Source organism: Eumetopias jubatus, unplaced genomic scaffold, assembly GCF_037043125.1.
Source record: "Eumetopias jubatus isolate StellerSeaLion01/CBP00866 unplaced genomic scaffold, mEumJub1_p1.0 scaffold_8, whole genome shotgun sequence".
NCBI classification, from domain to species: domain Eukaryota; kingdom Metazoa; phylum Chordata; class Mammalia; order Carnivora; family Otariidae; genus Eumetopias; species Eumetopias jubatus.
Genome location: NW_028274814.1, coordinates 40,959,346 through 40,980,128, shown reverse-complemented (window position 1 = coordinate 40,980,128; position 20,783 = coordinate 40,959,346). Strand labels below are relative to the sequence as shown.

Below are 20,783 nucleotides of genomic sequence, written 5' to 3'. Positions count from 1 at the left end.
CTCCTCCCTCTCTTCCTTCCCTCCCCTCCTCCCTCCTGCCCTGGCCAGCCAGAGGTCAGCTTCCTAGCCTCCCTTCTCTTGGGGTCCCAAGCTCTGGCCCTGCTTCACCATGGACAGACTGGCGTTTCAGCAAATGCCACCCCAGGGGGTCCACACTGCAGACTGAGCTGTTGCCTGCGAGCAGGAGAGCTCAACCCCAAAGCCCCAGCCCCTCCTGAAAGGCTGACCCCAGGCTGCAGCCCTGTCCCAGACTGGGAGCCAGGCTCCACAGCACAAGTTTATGGGCTCAAGTTCAGTTTGGTAGCAGGCCATACTCACTCATGGGATGTTCCGGCTTGGCCCGGCAAGGCTCCTTGCCAAAACTGAGGAGGCAAAAAGCGCAGAGTCAGCCCAGCCCCATGCACGGGGGCCGTGATGTGGGGGGGCCAGGCAGGGGCCTCAGCTGGAAGGCAGGGCTGGGGGCCTGGACCCCGTGGGTGGTAAGGAGAGAGAGTTAGCGCTACTATCCAGTACTAAATGTGTTTCGAGGAGCTCTAGTCTCTGGACCTGCTCTGCTGAGAAGGTTCTCCAGGGTTTGGAATCACGGCAGCGATAGTCCTCCCTCAGAAGCCCACAGTGCGTAGCAGCACAGAAGGCCTGACAGTCCCAGATTTAAGAAACCTATTTAGTTCTAAGTGTCCCAAACTTCCTTACACAGAATCACTTTGTGTCATTATCTAGGTAATACCCTGACGGACTAGTGGTCTCTGGAACACACTCTGAAAACTGCTGGAGAGGCTCACTGAACATGGGGCCAGTCACTGTCCCTTCCCCATGCGCCTAAGGCAGTGCTGTGGGTGCATCATGAAGACCCATTTAGTCCCTACAGCCAAGACAACCCTGTGAGGACACAGCCTTTCTAGACCGTTGTGAAAGTGTCACTAAGCTGGCCACGGTCAAGAAACTTAAAATCCGAACAAGAGCCTGTTCCTGAACACCAGCTCTCTGACTGGAAGGCGAGCAGGGCTGGGTGCCTGGGGGAGGGCCGAGTGGTGGAGGGCTGCTCAGGGGTGCGCTGGCGCTGCCCCAAAGCCTCAGACTTCAGCCCGCATCCCGGGATGTCAGCCCCCTCGTCTCTCAACTGGGCCAAGTGCAGAGCTACTCAGTCAGTCAGCTAGTGGGGGCGGCTCTGCCCCCTGTGGAAGGTCTGCTGTGTCACTAGCAAGGCCCCCGCGGAGGCAGGGCCAGTGCCGGCAGAGCTGTGCCTCAGCATGGCCCCTCGGCCCTTGGTCCCTCCTTCCCCCGGCTCTCCAGGCCTGGGAGGACTTGAGAGAGAAATGGGGCCCGGCCAGTGCCCCCGGCTCCTCAGGAGGGGGAGGAGAGAGGAGGAGGAGCTGGCGTGGCCTCTGACTCTAAGCAGCTCCACTTACCCCTGAGACTGCTGAGTGGCCTGGGCCCCGGACGAGGGCCATTTTACTGTGGAAGGCTGTGGCGGAGATGGCCTGGGCGGGCGACATGGGAGCCATGCTCTGCAGGGCCTTGTCCTTAGCTGCCTGGTCCTGGGAAGACATTGGAAGGGAGGGCCTCAGCAGTGGTCACCATAGCAGGTGCGGGCGAGGCGGGGTCCGGGCTTGTGCTCAGGGAAGCTGTCCCACCGCCAGTGGCCAGAGGCCTGGACAAGGCCCTGGGGAACCAGGCTGATGCCCATGCAGTGCTAAGAACTTGGCTTGTGACTGAGCACAGGTCACTCGGTTCAACTGGTTCCTCTGATCAGTTTCCTCCTCTGTCGAAGGGGTAAAATACTTGTCCAGGCTATTTTATTAGACCATAAAGGGTCCTGGGAAACCATCTGCCAGACTGTGTCTCAATGAAGGCCTTTTAGTCCTTGCTCGCCTCCACACCACTGGCGGCTGGCCCGGCACCTGGCTCAAGGTAGATGGTACATAAACATGTCAGAGCCCTCCTCGAATGGCCAGGAGGGGCCCTCCGTGCTCACATGGACTGTCTAGAGGCCTGGGATGGTCTCCCGCGGCCCCGCCTGTCTCAGTCCTGCCTCATGGGTCTCCCCTTGCAGTGCGGACGCCCAAGGCACCCCTGCCTTTTACATGGTAGGTATCAACACCCGCTACTTGCCCTCTATGGGCCCAAAGACACCAAAGAATGGGTTCGCCCTGCACAGGCTCTGAACTAACAAGTACTCAGGAAAGCACCTGTAAGCACTTACAACACTGGCGAGAACAGTAATAATAATCTGTATATGTGTGTAAGCCAGCGGTCCCCAACCTGAGTGCCCCACTCCCACAGGTCTTCAAAATGATGACACATATTTCAGTACTTCTGTATTTCAAAAAGCCTAATGGGAACTGTGTTTTTGTACAAAGTAAGACCACATTTATAGACTGGAATGGCAAGCTTTATTCAGTTATGTGTAACTTAATTGAGGCCAAAAGATTGGATTATTTCAGCTCAGGAGCTCAGATTAGGAATTCTGTCTTTATGATGAGTATTTTTAAATGGAAAAAATAAATTAATCATCTGGTAATTAAGTTGGTAGCCCCAGACAAGTGTAAGAACTGACGGAGGCCCTTGCAGCTCACAGGCGCTTCCCCGTGACAGTTTCTCCCAGCCCCCACAACAGCCCTGTGAAGCAGCACTACCGTGGGGGCATGAGGCTCTGGGGGTCCAGGTGGTCCCCCAGCATCCTGGCACCTCACGACTGTGGAGCCAGAACCAGAGGCCCTGCCACTCGGTCTCTCCAGGACCATGTGCACTCACGTGGCACAAGATGGCCCACAGAAGGTCAAGAACACAGCCTCACTTTGATTCTGAACATCACAGCACTCCCGTGAGGCTGGCGAGACTGGTAGGATCCCCATTTTAAGAGGAAGAAACAAAGGCTCAGAGAATTTAGGGCGCTGACAGTAGTGATGGCTGGCCCGAGAGCTTGGTCCAGGTTGGCTGTCAACTCAGCACTGGGCCTCTGGTCCTCTGCAGGCCTGGGGGGTGGGCAGGCAGGGGGAGGGAAGAATGCGCACAGCACAGAAGGCACAGACCATTCTGAGAGGAGGGCTCATCCTCAAACCACCGTCCTTTTGGGTCCAACCTGGGCTTTGCTCTTAGAGGCTCTCTGATAACGAAAGAGGGAGCTCTCAGCATAAGGTGGCCTCTTGCCAAGGACACGTGCACAGTTCAGGAGGGAAAAGCCAAATGTGCCCAGGCCGGCCGGCCCCGGCCTCTCCCTCCAGGAGGACATGTGTGATGCAGCAGGCCATACCCTCAGAAAGCCTGCGGACCTCTGTGGTTAACAACTGCACCATGAGGCTAGAGAGCTCCATCCGCTCAATGTCTGCAACTTACGGCCCTTCCCAGAGAGCTGATCTCAACAAATGACCGGGGCTCAAGAAACGTCCTCACCCAGGGTAGAACAGGAATCAGGGGGAAGTGGGAAGGACCTAATGGGGAGTGACATAAATGACCAGGTTACAAGGCCAGGGAGTCACTGAATTTGGGGCTGGAGAGGACCTCAGATACCACCTTGCTTCACCCTGTCATTTCACATTTTAAACCGAATAGAGCTCAAGGAGAGCCAGTGACTCCTCACACTCACATGGCCCAAGGGGAGAGCCAGCTAGACCAAATCCCGAATCCTGGAGGATTTCTACCTAGGAGAAGTCTGTCCACCAGGGAGACAAATTATGTTGGGTCCCAGACCCCTCTGAGAATACGACAAAATCCTCAGACCACTCTCCCCGAGAAAATGCACACACATAAAGATCTGCATATTATTTAAGGGGCTCATGGCTCCCCTCAATGTCTATCTAGTGGTCTATGAGAGCTCTCCCCAGCCTCTAAGTTAGAGCCTATGGACAAAGGTAGCAATTCCTTGAAGTAAATGTGGGCCATACAGTCCCCAAGGGAATTAAAAGTTTCCCTCAATGGCTGTAAATAGAACACTGGAAAGTGTCTTCTCCATTCTGGCTCCCTGCCAGGGTCCCAGTGAGTCAGAGGCAGACCAGAGAGGGAAGTAGGGAGCAAGCTGGACTCCAGGCCCCAGGGGTCTCCAGGAGTACATGTGCCCAGCCTGAGAGGGAGTGACAGCTGAGGCCCAGCCACCTGTCCAGGGGACAAAGGATCGAGGTGCTGGGCTGCAGCTGTGACGGCGGGGGACAGCTGGGCTGAGTGGGCAGTGGGGCGTGGCTTCCTGGGAGTTCCCACCACTCATTCGGAGCCTCCAGTGTCAGGATCATGGACAACCAGAGCCACATGGGACCTTCAAGCTCATCTAGTGCAGAGGTTTTTAACTGGGTTCTAAGCTACTCTGGGGTTCAAGAGCCATGGAGCATGAGAGGTAAACAGGAGCAGGGAGTCTCTGGTCTATTCTGCACCAACCTAGCTTTGACCAGGGTAGCTCCTTTGACAACATATGGGTGTGGTATTTTGTTTGGGGAAAAAACAAAAGGGGCCTCCACTGCTTAAACAAAGTGTGTTAACTGCTGGCCTCAGTTTGAGACCCCAAATGTCAGCTCTTCCTGCCAAGTAGCTGGGCAAGCTCTGCGATGAACACCTCTATGATGCGGAGCTCATTCCCACCTGGTATTCACCAAAAGGGTCCCCTGACTCTAGTGTCCAGGAGGCCTGAGTCCTGTGGGAAACAGACTGCCCCCCATTGGGGGGTGGCCCTGTGAGGTGGGACTGATCTGGGAAGGGGAGAGAACTGCCCATCTCAGAGAGCAGAGCGTAGGAAGGAATTCCACCAGCTCCTACAGTACCATCCACCCCACCCCCACAGCAGTGCCTCCCAAGCCTGACCACCCCACAGGCTCAGTGGATGGCAAGGAGGGGCCTGGGCCTCCAGGAGGTCCTCAAGGAATAGGGTGTGGAGGGTGTGGAGGGCAATCCTGCTGTGACCTCGGGATGCTGTAGAACCTGGTGGTCATAAACACACACACACACACACACACACACACACACACACACACACACCTCTGACATCAACTGTCATTCCGTGTGATGCTGTAGAACCTGGTGGTCATAAACACACACACACACACACACACACACACACACACACACACACACACACCTCTGACATCAACTGTCATTCCGTGTACAGACAAGGAGTAGTTACAGGCTGAATCCCAGGAAGCATGCTAGCTCTGCACATGAACAGCCAGCCCCTGAACCCAAAGGGAATACTTTTCCTACTGGAAAAAGAGCCCTAACTTCTAGGAAGCTGGCCCCACCTGTTGCCCCAGGTCCTCCCTCCCACTGCTGCTGGTTTGCCTTACCTTTAGCTTGGCCTGGATCTCGCGGGCTTTGCGACGAGCCAGCACCTGGATGTGGCTGGAGACCTGTAGCAGGAAGAGAAGGCTCCTGTCCCTACCTCCCAGGAGCCCTGTGCTCCCCCTGCTGGCTCCTCAACCCTCAGCCCTCCACCATCCTCAAACCACATCTGAGTGAATGAGTGAATGAAAGGGGCAGTCAATGATGGGCCTTCAGTCCTGCCACATCCAGCTAATCCAGAGTCTGGCAATAAATCAAAGTACAACGCCAGTCCTTCACTCTCTGTTCTTCTGGTGTCCTGGAGAGGGGAGGGGAAGGACTCCCTCCCAGCTGATGGCAGCAGGGACTGCAGGGAAACTGAATGGTCTGTGGCACACCAAAAAGAGATAACCCCTCTGAACCAGCCCCACCGAGAACCCACCCTCCGTCCTGCAGAGGGCCTGGCCCACCACGGGAGCAGACTGGGACTGGGGTACCTGCCCCTGGGACCCACACTCATCTCCCAGGGCCCACCTGCTTCCTGGTGCGCGTCTTCCCTGTCCGGAGCTTGATGTAGCGGGCAATCAGCTCATTCCGACCTACAGAGACACCAACAGCCTCTCAGCAGGAGAAGGACAAAAGGCAGAAACACAGGAGGATCTGGGGATCCCTTCCCTCATCCTCTGCCCACCTTGAGTGGGGACTTGGGGTGAGGATTCTGCAGGTGTCCTCCATGGATCCCAGGAATCTCCCAGCAGAAGCTGAGGCCTTGCTGGGGGAGTGGTAACCTGAGAGCAAGGTGACAGGGCTGCAGGTACCATACAAACTCGGGGAGCTCCCTTCTCCCACACTGGCCACCTCCTCCCCCAACTCCACAGCAGCCTGACAGCTGCCAATCTGTCCTGCCTCCTCCTGGGGCCTTCTGCACACTTGGGAGGTTGCAGGGCAGTGCCTGGGCCTTGATGCTCCCCCATGCACACTGCCCCCTGCCACTGCCCACAGCTTCCACCACCTCCATAAATGAGCAGGACCTTACGAGATGTCTTGCCTTGTCTCCTGACGGGAGACAAAAGTGCTGAGACACTGAGCATCCCCAGGGAGGAGGCCCGAGGCCCTGAACTCATAAAGAAAACCTGGGCAGACCACACCTGCAGCTGCATGGCTCTGACCAGACCAGTCAACAGGTAACACCGTCTGTGCGCCATGGGCCCAGTCCCCTAGAGGCTGAGGCTGTGTCTGAGGGGTCCTGGAAAACTGTAAGGAGCCACCCACGACCTCTACCATTGTAAATGCAATTATGAAAGGAGGTTCTGTTTTCAAAGAAACCACCACCTAGCTGAGGAGAGACGTGTGTCCACGCCATAACCCCAGTGCGGGCCATGGACAGGGAGCACACAGTGTGCTCAGCGCACAGGGGTCAGCTCAGGCTGGGTGGTCAGGTGAGCCTTCCACTGGACCTTGACCACTGGGTAGGATTAGACTATAAAGAAGGGCACTGGGCTGGGGAGAGGGAGGGCAAGGGGGCTTCAGGGGGAGCTATCACGCCCCTGGGCCAGCTCTGAGGCTCAGCCACCAGCCCCGCCCCATCCTGCCAGCCTCGCTGAGCCTGGAGGGCTGTGGCTCTGAGTAAGGAGGCTGCTGGTGCAGGGGGCGGGGCCGAGACAAGTGGGCTGTCTGCCACCCCACTGTAACCAGAGAGCACAGCCAAGGCCAAGCTGGCCCCCCAGATGACCTTTCCCCACTGCCAAAGCTGAATTAAGAGGCCACCCTCGGGAGGTCTCGTCTGCCAGAAAGACTAGCTGGCCTGGGAGCGCTGGACGGTCTGTGTCAGGGGAAGGAGGGAGGGCGGGAGGGTCAGACTCTGAGGCTATCACCTGTGGGCTGGTCTGCACCTACAACGGGGATCCAGTGACATGTCTCTTCTCAAAACTCTCCACGGAGAAGTATTTCACAGCCTCCTCTAAACGGATGTCCAAAGACGGTTCAACAGTCCTGCGCCATGTCTAACCAGAGACACTCACGCTGCAGCTAGGAAATGCTATGATCGCTGGCCGGAGTCTAAGTCATCACCGTAAGCGGGTCCCAGAACTGGGAGTTGGGGAGCCAGGTGTAGCCCAGTGCCTCCACAAACAAGATATGGGATCTTGGCAAGTCCACTGCTCTTCTTAAACCAGGCCCTTTTAAGGTTCTCCCTCCAGATTATTCCAATCAAATGTTTAGAGACTTAGGAAACAGACCTTAACCTGGGCTCAATGAGAGCTCTCTGTGGCTCAGTTTCCTTTGCTGTAAAAAGAACAGGCCCGTGTGAGTAGTCTAGTCAGGGCCCAGCCTGGGAGCGAGGAGAAAAGCAAGGGAGGAGAGAGGGTTCCTGAGACCAGGAGGCTGATCACAGAGCTGGAGGGCACGCTCCAGAGAAGGGTGAGCAGGAGAGTACTGGGGCTGCTCCTGGAAAGGCAGGGGAATCGATTGTTTATATTACTGGCAAGGTTCTGATCAGTAGTAGGCTATTAGTAGTTAAGTTTTGGGGGAGTCAAGTTATATGTGGATTGTCCACTGTGTCTGTGTGTGTGGGCAGGTAGAGGTTGGCACCTCTAACGCCCACACTGTTCAAAGATAAAATGTATATCCAGAATCTAGCCACTTCGCACCACCTCACCCTCCATGGTCCAAGCTCCTATCCTCTCTGGCCTCAACTATGACAATAACCTTCGACCTGGATCCCCTGCTCTCAGCCTATTCTTAACACAGCAACCACAGCAATCCCATGGCTCAAACACCCTCCCATGGCTTCCCATCTCACTCAGGTTGCAAGTGTTCAAGCCCCTACAATGGCCTGAAAGCCCCCACAGGGCCTGTTCACTCCATCCCCAGCCCAGCCCCTCTCTGACCTTACAGCATCTCCCACTGGTCTCTTGGCTGTTCCTGAGACATGCCTGGCCCACTCCCACCTGAGGGCCTTTATGTGCCGTGTTCTCAGCCCAGCCACGCATGGCCCACTCCCTCACCTTCCCACCTTCTTTGCTCAGGTGCCACTGTCTTAGAGACAGTTTCCCCGCCCCCACCCACCCACCTTGGACAGCCTACCATCCTTACTGCTCTCCCCAGCACCTTCGGACACACCATGTGATCTGCTTACTCACTCGGAGCCCTGCCTACCCCCACCCCCACTCCCAGCAGAAGGAAGCTCCTGAGAACAGGGATGTCTGTCTATTCACTTGTTCACACCCAACACCTAGAACGCTGCTTGCTGTTTTCTGTAGTAGGCTTCCAATAAATACTTGTTAAATGATAAAGCAATGGCGAGAAAATGCTGACCACATGTCCCACAAGGCGTTTTAGCCTACTACAGGTAAGGTACACATTAAATAAAAGCAAATTACCTTTTACTTCTGATTAGTCCAACACAGCTGTTTAAGTGCTTTCTTATCCTGGCCTCATTTGAGCCTCCACATGCAGGAGAAAATTCAGATTTTTGTGGAGCCTAAAGCATCTAAAACTTGGGAAGCTCTCTTTGAGAAAAAGAATTTAAAATATAAATACAAAATTAGGTAAAAATCATTTTGGGTTAAGATGGACATGTTCACTCCCCTGGCGGTAGTAATTGGCTTCACAGGTGTGGTTACATCCGTCAAAACTTAACCAAATTGTCTACTTCAAATATGTATAGTTCACTGTATGGCTATTATACTTGAATAAAATTACTTTACAAATTTAAATTACAAATAAAAAGATTAGGGACTTGGAAGGGGGACATGCAAGTGATGGTCCTGAAGCGTGACCCTCACTAACTCCCCAGCAAACCTCCCTCCCTCCTGCAGAAAGGTGGGCAATCGCACCTAGTACCAGATGGGGACACTGAAGGCAGAAAACCTCACCCGGATCACCCACCCACAGATCTAACACTGACTGCCTGGGCTTGAATACTGGCTCAGCCACCGCCGGCGGCACAGGGAGTGTCCGGCACCCCGAAGATGCTCTCTATCCCCGGGCAGGCCTCCCAGCCCCGTGCACAGTGGCCCCTCCTCCGCAGCACAGGACGAGCAGCAGCTAGGGAGCCCTGTGCCCGCCAGGGGCTTGAGACCCTTACTCCAGACATCAGAGAGGACGGTCTCCTGTGCCAGGAGCACTGGGTCTTGAAGACAGAGCCCCCCCTCCTGGTCCCACAACAACCTCTGCCCTCTGCTACAGGGTTCGGGAGCTCTGCCACCACACAGGCCATGCTGGGGGCCACAGGAGCCAAATCCAAAGGGTCTAGGCTGGCGAGGCTGTATTTTTCCAAGTTGTGCATCTTGCCCTCCCTTTCTCTGGAACAGCATTCCCCTGTCCTTTACCAGCTCATGTCAGGCCATTATTCCACCCAGCCTTGTTCTGCTCATCAGAGGTGATGCCAGGAGCTGAGAACTCCCCCTGGGCAGGAGCGAAGTGCTGGGTCTCGGGGGGTGTGCAGAGCCACGAGGGGCTGACCAGCTTCCTTCCGGCCACCGGGGTGCTTCGGAGGTCACCCCAGCCAGCTGGCATCAAATCCAGGCTTCACACTTACGTAGGGGGGCTGCAACAGCGTCTCTCGCTCTCGTAACTAGAGCAACAGTCGTGAACATGTACTGAGCACGGATGTGCACTAGTACCTGTGCAAATACAGACTGTGCGCTGGGGAAGTCGGATCTGTGCTCTCCTTTTCAATCCTCACGGCCGCTCTATGCAGCTGCTACTCTCATCACATTCTACACACAGGGAAATCGAGGCCCACACAGATTCGGAAAGCAGTTCAGGGTCACAGACCAACAAGTGGTCGAGACCGAAACCCATCCGATCTGGTTCCAGAGCCTGTCTCTTCAGGATCACACAGTATGACTTCTATTTAACGTGGGAGTGAGGGCCATCTCTCTCAGAAGCGAGGGCCGGACCTGGTGCCCCCGAGGTCTTATGTAGCCTAGGGAAGAAGTAAGTGTGGCCCAGAGAGGGGAAATGATTTATTCAAAGTCACACGGTTAGTGTCCCAGGTGCTATGAGAACATACTCTTCTAAGGCTTCACGACTATCATACAATGGCTGCCCCCCCTCGGCTGGGCTGGGAACTACCTCTGCAAGACACCACAGAGCTCCTCCCTCTGGACTGATCCCCAGATTCTCCGGGTCTCTGCATGATGCAAAGCCCTTGGCTATGTCTGACTGCCCCTTGCCCTGACCCAGGTCCTGGAGGAAAAGCCAACTGTTTGGACCCAAGAGCCTGCCCACTCTTTTCACTCTCTCATGGACTGTGGCTCCCCCAGCTGATAGAAGCCAACATGTCGTGCATGATGTAGATATCAGGAGGCCACAGAGTCAAAGGGAGACGCGGAGAGAAGTAGGGAGCATGTGTTCAGAGGCTGAGCCCTGAAACCATACTGCAGGCCAAGAGAGCAAGGGCAGGAAAAAACGAGTAGAAAATCCAGATGAGTTAGTGGGGGGAAAGAGACCCACATCCTTGTCCCAGCTCTGCCATGTGCTGCCCAAAGCCAGGCCTGTCTTTTCCCCTCCAGTGCAGAGACCACATGCTGGGCTAGTGGGAGGCCAGCCTGGACCTCGGCGGGGCCAGTTGGGCAGCTGGGCATTACAGTGTGGCAGGTGGCCTTGGCCAACCCCAGAGAGGGCCTGGGTGGGGCTGGAAAGGACACCCCCACCAGACTGTGGCCCATCTGTCAGAGGACATGTGTCCAACAGCCCCAGCTTCCGCCCATGGCCCCACCCCACCATGGGCAAGCAAGGGCAGCCGATGGACAAAGGGGAGCCTTGGCCTAACCACAGGCCCCAATGCAGGGCCCACACGGTCACCACCACTTCCTCCTAACCCCACACACGGCGTCACACATACCTACCAGTCACCCCCAGCTTCTTGTTGGCCACACGCTACCGCTGACATCGTTATCCCATCTGCACAAGCCTGTCTATGACAGGCCATTTCTGCATCTCATTCCATCTGTATTGCCTCCCTTCTCTGTACCAGCCCTCCCCAGGGCCATAAGTATACTAAATGGCATCAAGGAAGTAAAGCACCTACCACCTGGCAGAAGGTCAGCAAAGTCTGCTGCTACTGCTATGTTCATAAGGCCCTGTTATAATGAAGGCTCTAAGTTTTCAAAAGTAGAAAAAGCTGAGAACCTGAGGGCAGAGCCCCACCCCCGCCCCCCAAGAGGAGACGGACCTGCACGTGCTGGGTTTTGGCTCACCAGAGGCCTCTCATAGGAGCGAGCCCTTCTGACTAGCTCTCCAGTTCACCCTGGCAGGCTGAGACCCCAGGGAGGAAGCCAGCCATCCTCCACGACCAGCCCTAATCCCGATGGCCTGGGGGCCTCTCTGTCCAGGGACCAGCTAAAGCTATAAACACCTGCAGCCAGAGGAAGAGGCCATTTGTGGACAAGAAACTTCTGCCTGCAGCCTGAGAAGGCAGTGATTAGGCCTGACATCTGAGCTAGTAACACCACTGTCCCTGCAGGGCTCTGAGGCTTCTGGTGAAATCTGATCCCACCTTCAAGGCCACCACCCTGAGGAGCGAGGAGCGGTCCCAGATCCCCACCCAAGTGGGTGTGCCCACTCCCACCTCCAAATCCCGGTGCACAGGGATCTGTGCCTTTTTCAAAGTCTCTGGCTAAAAGTCACTGGAGCTCCTGTCTTCCTCTCTCACTAAAATTGGAGCTCTTGAGGACAGAAGACATGTCCCATCCGGCTCCACATCCCACTGCTACTCACTGGGCAACTCCATGTGTTCTCATCCCTGTGGCAACACTGAAAGGTGAGGTGTTCAGCGTTACTAATCATTAGGGAAATGCAAATCAAAACCACAAGATACCACTTCACACCCACAAGGATAACTATTCAAAAAAAAAAAAAAAAACACAAAAAATAACAAGTGTTGGCAAAGATGTGAAGACACTGGAACCGCTGTGCATTGTTGGTAGAACGTAAAATGGAACAGCCCCTGGAAGACGGTTTGGCACTTCCTCAAAAAGTTAAGCACAATTACCCTATGATCCAGTAATTCCATCTCTAGGTATATACCCAAAAGAATTGAAAGGACGAACTCAGATACTTATCCACGCATCCACGCATGTTCACAGCAGCACCAGTCACAGCAGGGGAGAGGGGGAAACAACAGAGTGTTCACCAAGACTTAAATGGATACATAAAATGTGGTGTATCTGTGCAAAGGGATAGTATTCAGCTGTAAAAAGTAACAGTGCCCTGACACAGGCCACAACATGAGTGAACCTTGAGGACCTTGTGCTCAGACAAACACTGTATGACTGATTCTACCTCCATGAGTGCCAAGAATAGGCAAATTCGTACAGACAGAACACAGAAGAGAGCCTCCCAGGGGCTGGGGGACAGGGGAGTGGATGGGGAGTTAGTGTTTAATGGCTACAGAGTTCCAGTTTGGGATGGATGAGAATGTTCTGGAGATGGATGGTAGTGATGGCAGTGCCACAAGACGAATGAATTTAATGCCACTGAACTGCAACTTCAAAGGGTTACAATGGTAAACTTTATGTGATGTCTACCTTCCCACAATAAAATAAATAAATGAATGTAACCAAAACCAAACAAAGGTGGCTTTATTATCATTGCTCCCCAGTTTTTCAAATGAGGAACTGAAGCTGAGAAAAGTTAGACCACCAGCCCAAGGCCACACCAGCTCCTGGCACACAGCAAGTCTGAACTGAGGGTCACATCGTCGGGCCTGCAGAAGTATGAAATCAGTGTTGTAAGCCAGACGGGGGACATGGCAGGACCCAGAAACCACAGGGTGACAGAGCAAAGGGCAGTAGAGGATCCAAGGAACATGGCAGAGGCAGGGGAAGAAGCTTAGATGAGGCTGCTGACTGCTGTCCCATCATCTCAGTGACCTGGGCCCAGTCCCCACTCTGCCTCTCCTGAGCTGCGTAACTCATCCAAAACACGGTCCCTTCAGCTCTGACAGTCGTCAACACGGCACCTGCCCAGATCGCCCACCAAAACCACCACACAGAGTCCCACCTCTGGGCCAGTGCTCACTCTCTTCCCCTTCCCTGAACACCTCCCTCCTCTACCCTGCTCATGCTCCACTTCCTTCCAGAAAACTTTCAAGATAACCTAGCCCTCTGGGTGACACTATATAACATAAGTGCCATGAGTTTACTTTCTAAAGTTGTTTCTCCTGTCCCTCTGCTGCCCCGTGAAGTCGTGGAGAACGGAGGCCACAGCCCTCAGCCCCAGTCTGGCTCAGGACAGTGAGACCTTGCTTGCTTAAGAGCTGCCGGATTGCTAGTGGGAACGAGAAGCCTGGGCCACAAGGCACCCAGGGAGACAACAGAGGAAGCAAGGAGAGGAGAAGCAAAGAGAGGGGAGAGAGACCAGGACAGCTGGGAGATTCAAGAGCATGGCAGGCAGGAAAGAATGCATGCACAGGAAGACAGAGCCAGCTAGCCCTCTTGCAGGCAGAACAGAGACGGCAAGCCGGAGCTGTGAGGGGAGGGAAAGACAGAGTGTGCGGGCAGATGGGGGTGAGAAGTTGCCCCATGCTCACCTCCCCACCACCTGCCTACAGGGCCAGAGGCCAGGCTGGCCAAAGGAGGTCAGAGCGACCAGTGTGGCAGTGCCAGGGCGAGGGTCACAGAGTGACAGGGCAAAAAAACGAAAGCAGCCATGAGGAGAAGCCGGCTAGCAGCCCCGGCCCCGGGAGCCCGTCCACAAGTGTGGGAGGCTCAGCTCAGAAATAACAGGTGCTAATCTGTCCTGTAGCTCGGCATGTTATCTTCATGTCGGCCTGGCCCTCCTCAGAGTGTCCCACTCGGGCTGTCCTGGGGCCAGAGCTGGGAGCAGGCCGAATCTCTGTCCTCAGAGTCTCCAGGTCTAGACGACTCCTCCTCGGGGCACCCTAGATCAGCCTGCTCTTCTCCCTGTCTGAGGCCTCTCTTGCCTGCTTGTTCTCAGCTCCTGCCCTGTGTCTCACTGGGCCGGCCCACCCGGAAAACCACCAATGGCCTCTGACTACGGGAAGTGGGGTGTGTACAGACCGGGGCTCTCAGGGGCCCAGGATGGGCCAGGGCACTGGAGGAGGCAAGAGTGGGTCCCCCAAGGGAAGATGAGAAGATGGAGAGGAGCCAGAGCGAGACGAGGTCTGAGTCAGCTTGGCAGCTTGTCCCTCTTCCTCCACCTCCCGGGGTCCCATCCCACACACGGGGCTGAGCTCAGAGCTATATATACCTCCCAGCTGGACGGCAGCCCCTGCCGAGGGCCCCTTCACCAACTCCGTGAGCGGTCCTGCCCTGGCTCAGCCCCCACGCCTGGTAAGAAGAGATGCGGATAAGCCAGTGTCTGGACCCCAGCAGGATCTGTACTCACGGAGGACAGGTGCTGTGGGGGCCGGGTGAGTCATCAGACACTGAGGAGCAGCCTCCAGTGCCCCTGCCCTGGGCCTGACCCACCTGGAGCCTGGGCCAAGCAGGAGGCAGGGACAGGGAGCAGAGGCGCAGGCGGGGCAGCAGGCTTCACAAAGGCCATTCCGGGTGATGGGGGTAGTGCTGTGCTTGGGGGCAGGGAACTGCTTCTAGCCTTCGCTCTCCCACTTACTACCTGAGAGACCCTGGGAGAAACTCTTGGCTTCTCTGAGCTTCTATCTCTGCATCTGCAACCAGAGGTTACAATTCCTCCCTCCTCCCTTGAAAAGATCCAAGAGATAAGGATGTCAGAGGCCACTGACCGCTCCTGTCTTCCTCAGCATAATTAAGGGGCTCCTGGCCCCGGCCCCCCTCCCCTCTCTTCCTCCCAGGTCCGCCCCTGTGTGACCCCCCCCACCCTTTACCCCTCCCTGTCTCTCTGCGCAGGAGGAGAGCCGCAAACGGGACAACAGCATGGCCAGGACAGTTTGCCAAACACCGTTTTCATCCTGCTTCCCCCACCACTCAACAGCTCCCCCGGGCCAAACAGAAGTCCACTCCAAGGCCTGCCAGACGTTCGCAGGTTTGCACTGCCCAAACCGACTCAGTCACAATCGTCTACTGACCAACAACAAAGTCTTTTCACCTAATGCCTTTACATGTGAAGCGGGGAGAGAAATATCTACCCATAACAACTAAATAAAACTACGCATCCACCCCCAAATGTCTACCACCAGGTGAACAGATAAACAAAATGTGGTCTAGCCATACCATGGAATATTATTCAGGCTGCAAAAGGAAGTTCTGACTTGGGCTACAACATGGAGGACCCTTGAAGCCATGATGCTAAGTGAACTAAGGCCGTCACAACAGGGCGGACAGTCTGATGTCACTTGTATGAGGTCCCTAGAGTAGTCACGTCCACAGAGACAGGAAGCAGAGTGGTGGTGGTCAGGGGCCGGGAGGAGGAGGCAACAGGAGTCAGTGCCGAGTAGGTATGGAGCCTCAGGAAGATGAAGAAGTTCTGAAGAAGGATGGTGCTGGTGGCTGCACCACAGCCTGAATAGTCCTTTATGCCCCCAAACTATACGCTCAAAAATGGTGAAAAGGGTAAACTTTATGTACTGTGTATTTTATCACACACACACACAAAAAGAGACATCTCAGCATTCAAAGTCCGGTCCACAGTGGCACTCCAATAAATGTCTGCTGATTCTGCCACGTTCTACCATCTCCACGCCCCATCCCCCACCAGATACCTGCAGCACCCTCAGCTCTCTCCTTCTGCTGAATGCCTCTTGGCCACTTGTGTTTGCCAGAAAATTCGTTCCTTCAAGCACAAAAGATATATCATGCCAAGTATCCTTCAGTATCCTGAAGACACATCATGGCTTCCCAACAAGAGACCCAGATAGCTCTCAAGGTTTGTCCTGTGCTCCCCACCCCTTCTCACCCTCACACCTCAGCTCTGCATCAACACCCCTCCCATTCTCCACCAAAGTAGCAGAAAGAACCAAAGATACCAGTTCTCCATTCCTCTCCAGCTCCATGGGAATAACCTATGTAAAGCACTTCATCCCACACCTGGTGCTCCATACACGTCAGCAGTCTCTTCCACGAAGCTTCCATAGGGGCCAGAAGTAAGAAGCAAACACCAGAGCAAGAAATGGTTAGAGGAAAGGCGGTACAGGGGGCCGACCCAGGGCACGGAGGCCCACAGAAATCAGAGAGACTCTGTGCAGACCCAGCAAAGCCACAGCCGTGGGGCTGGTGAGGAGAGATGCACAGTTATAACTGGTGCCTGAGGATGAGAACCAGGGTCCAACTAGCACAGACCTTGCTCCCCCAACAAGTAAAAGAATGAGAGGAATCACTGTGGCCTTGTAGGGAAGGCTGCAGGTAAAAGAGGAGTGCCAGGGGCTATGAGAGCCCCGTGGGTCCCCAAGGTGGTAACAAATTGGACATGTGCTCCGTCTAGCTGAACTAAGTTGAAGAGTGTCCACCCAGAACCTCAGAATGTGTCCTTATTTGGAAATAGGATCTTTACAGTTGTACTAAGGTGAGGTCACACTGGATTAGGTGTGACTAGTATCCTTATAAGAAGAGGCGAGGACACACAGAGAAGATGGCCATGTGACAACAGAGTGACAGCAGAGTCACAGATTGGAGTGATGCAGCTACAAGTCAAGGAACACCCCGGTCTGCGAGTGACCACCAGAAGCTAAAAGAGAGACTGAAACAGATCCTCCCTCAGAGCCCCCAAAAGACACCAACCTTAAAGACACCTTGACTTCAGACTTCTCCTTAGCTGTGAGAAAATACGTTGCTGCTGTGTGAAGCCACCACTGGTGGTCATTTCTTACAGCAGCCCTCGGAGACGAATACGGCCAGCCCCCACGAGCCCCTCACACAGCGCCCTTTAGACAGCTGACAAAGTCTCTGTCTTGGGGGGCTGAGCGGGAACCAGCACCACATGGGGGAGAGAGAACCTGAATGGAAAACCCTGGGGGTGGGCACATGGCCTGCAGCCATCTTGTTGGGAGCCAGGGCAGGGCCCTCTGTTGTCAGGAGCGCCCGCCAGTTACAGAAACCCTCCCGGTACCTGCCCAAGCCTGGTGTTTCAAGCTGGGGGTCCCGGGAACAGAAGCCTGACCGGGGCTTTCCAATAACTATTCAGTTTTTGGTTTTGTTCTACTTTTCCCACATACCCTCTCTTCCATCCAAAGGTCAGCACAGCCCCGGCCAGACTGCTTTGTTCTTCCCACATGGCTACTGGACTCCCAAAGATCAAGCCTTTCCAGATGGCTCTGAGCTGGAGGGGACCTTTCCTGAGTGAAGGTCTACAGAACTCTGCTGGACTCTCTCCTGGGACACTCCACACCTGCCTTGTAGCACGTTCTACGTGTGTTCACCTCCCCTACCCCCACCATATTGTGAGCAGGGGCCAGAGCTTCCCCACCTAGGCCTGGCACACAGAAGGCTCACAACTGAGTGTGTGCACAAATGAGGGGAATGAGTCCAGTAACCACCTCCCTAACCTCCCTTCACAGCCCAGGGTGGGGAGCTGGGAACTGATGAGGCATTTGCCTGGAGGGCAGCTTATGGGGTTTTCCCAGTATGCTCTCAGGGGGTGAGAGGTGTTCTTCCCTTTCCCAAGTCTTCTACTACCACAGCTTCTCACCCACTCAAAGGCTTCTCCTCACATGCCTTCCCATCCCTTGGGAACCCAGGACAGAAGGAAGCAGCATCCACCCGATAAATGCCCCAGTGGTCATTCCCCTTCCATTACTTGGAGAACCCCAAGGGTGCTGTGTACCCCCCATGCCTGGGCCCTATTTCCAGAACTGAACCATGAGGGCAGGGGCCTGCCACCCCACCCCAACAGGCTCCTTACCGTACATCTTGCCCTCATCTGACAGGATGATCTTGCGCCGGCCACAAGGCGGGTAGATGGCCAGGGCCTCCTGGAAGCTCTGCTCGATGTCCGGACTCCACACACCCTCTGCGTCATTGTCAATGGGCTTGTCCAACGCCTGACTGCCCCCAGAGACGTTGCTCCCCTCAGGGGAGTTAGGAGGGCTCCACTCGTTGGAGGTAATGGTGCCGGCCTTGCCCTCCAAGGCTCCGCTTGGAGGAGCGCCCGTTGGACCTGTATGGGCAGAAACCACAGCATTGGAGGAAGAACTATGTGGCCGTGGGCCGGGGCGTCCCGGGGAATGCCAAGCCCTAGAATCAGTTGCTCTTCCTTGCTTGGCCATCCACAGCACAGGAGCTTGGAGGGAAAAGGCCAGGGACCCGGAGGATAAAGAATGATGTGAAAGGTCTGGGAGGATCAGGAGGCCTGGAATCTAGGGCAGGTCATTTCCCCTCTGGAGACCCCCAGCTTCCCACCCTGTCAAATGAGCACAATGGCCTAGGCACTCTCTGAGCACAGCTCTAAGAATCCAAGACAGGGCTGAGAAGTAGGAGGGACCAAGGACCAACAGATGTTCTGACATCAAATCAACAAGGGGCAAAAAGGATGTAAATTACTGTTCACTGTTGGTAGAATAGTAACCACTACAGAAAACAGGATGGAGGTTCCTCAAAGAATTAAACAGAAAACTACCATATGATCCAACAATTCCACATGATCCAACAATTCCACTTCTGGGTATATATCCAAAAAAGTTGAAAGCAGGGTCCTGAAGAGATATTTGTACGCCCATGTTCATAGAAGCCTTATTAACAATAACCAGGAGGTGGAAGCAGACCAAGTGTCCATGGACAGATGAATGGTTAAACCAAATGTGGTATATACACAAAAAGGCATATTATTCAGCCTTAAAAAGGAAGAACAGCCTTACAGTGTGGATGAACCTTGTGGACATTATGCTGAGTGAAAAGAGCCAACCAAAGAAAGACAAATGCTGTATGACCCCACTTATAAGAGGTATCTAAAGTAGTGAAAATCATAGACAGAAAGTAAAATGCTGGTTCCCAGGGGCTGGGGGGAGGAGGAAGTAGGGAGTTGTTGTTTAATCAGTATACACTTTCAATTTTGCAAGATGAAAAAGTTCTGGAGATCTGTTGCACAGCAACATGAATATAACTTTTAACACTACCAAGCTAATATACTCAAAAATGGTTAAGATGATAAATGTTATATTTTTTACTACAATTAAAATTTTATATTAAAAGAAAAAGGATACAAAATAAAATGCAGTTCACCATTCTCCTATTCCATCCTCAGCTTGGGCTCTTTCAAAGGAAGATTTTGGCCCTGGAAGATTCTCACATATTGGGGCTATAGCACGGTTGATTTGCTGGTGTCCCCAGAAGCTGACAACACAATCCTGCCCTTTGCCAGTAGCCCAAACACAGGGCTGGGAGTCTAAGCGCCTGCAGCTTGGCCAAGTTCCTTGGAACTTCTACTCCCTCCTAGGTTGTACCCCCCACCCCCTCACTCAGCTCCTCCTTTTCCTTCACTGTGGACATTGACCATACTCATCCTCATACCCACCTCTTTGTGAGGAACTGTGGGGTATGTGGGGCTTCATGTATGGAGAAGGAAAAGAAAGCGAGGAATGCTCTGGGAAAGTCTTATCTCAGGGCATCCTGGAAGTGAGAACTATTGCTATCTCTCTCTCACTCTAAAATAAATAAAATCTTTTGGGGTGCCTGGGTGGCTCAGTTGTTAAGCATCTGCCTTTGGCTCAGGTCATGATCCCAGGGTCCTGGGATCGAGCCCCACATCAGGCTCCCTGATCAGTAGGAAGCCTGCTTCTCCCTTTCCCACTTCCCCTGCTTCTATTCCTGCTCTCGCTGTGTCTCTCTCTGTCAAATAAATAAATAAAATCTTTTCAATAAATAAATAAATAAATAAATAAATAAACAAAATCTTTTAAAAAAAACCTTTAACTTTAATGGCAGTAAAGTAGATGACTTGAAAATTCTCATTCTCTAAAAGAAATTTAGAAATGATAAATAAAATATAACAAATATAATACTTTTATTTATTTAAGATTTTGTTTATTTATTTGACAGAGAGAGACACAGCAAGAGAGGGAACACAAGCAGGGGGAGTGGGAGAGGGAGAAGCAGGCTTCCCGCCAAGCAGGGAGCCCGATGCGGGGCTCGATCCCAGGACCCTGGGATCATGACCTGAGCCGAAGGCAGACGTTCAACAACTGAGCCACCCAGGCACCACCACAAATATAATACTTTTAAATGTACAGTTGTCTTCAGAAGAAAGTAAACACCTAGAGGCCCAAAATGAAAGAACTCTAAGTTAAAGGAGTAAGTAAATGAGCCATTACTACAATAGCCCTGGGAGGCAAGGGGGAAAGTTGTTCTTAGTAATGAGGCCAATGAGTTTTAATGGCCACTCAGATGAGAGCTTAAACCTGACAGATACAGGGAGGTTGGAACTTGGAACCATACCTCAATCCTCAGATAAAAGGACGAATACTGACAAAATATGACCAGGAAGATTACCTGCCTTGGCCTAAGTCCTAGGTAAAAAAGAAAGAAAAGAAAAGAAAAGAAAAGAAAAAGAAAAAGAAAAAGAAAAAGAAAAAGAAAAAGAAAAAGAAAAAGAAAAAGAAAAAGAAAAGAAAAAGAAAACAAAACAAAACAAAACAAAACAAAAGAAAAAAAAAAAGGAGAAGA

The 20,783-nt window shown here is 53.5% G+C and overlaps 1 protein-coding gene across 1 annotated transcript in view; it reads right to left on the bottom strand.

The window, feature by feature from the left end:
• Window positions 1–18,049, bottom strand: part of TEAD4 (TEA domain transcription factor 4) — a 35,838-nt gene extending 17,789 nt beyond the window's left edge. Inside the window, exons 1-5 of the mRNA XM_088025869.1 lie at window positions 18,028–18,049; window positions 5,776–5,840; window positions 5,268–5,330; window positions 1,410–1,538; window positions 319–362 (exon numbers count right to left, since the gene is read on the bottom strand). Of these exons, the coding sequence (XP_087881995.1) occupies window positions 319–362; window positions 1,410–1,538; window positions 5,268–5,330; window positions 5,776–5,840; window positions 18,028–18,034 (308 nt within the window). The 5' untranslated portion in view covers window positions 18,035–18,049. The remainder of the gene's footprint in view (window positions 1–318; window positions 363–1,409; window positions 1,539–5,267; window positions 5,331–5,775; window positions 5,841–18,027) is intronic.
• Between the last annotated feature and the right edge of the window lie 2,734 nt (window positions 18,050–20,783).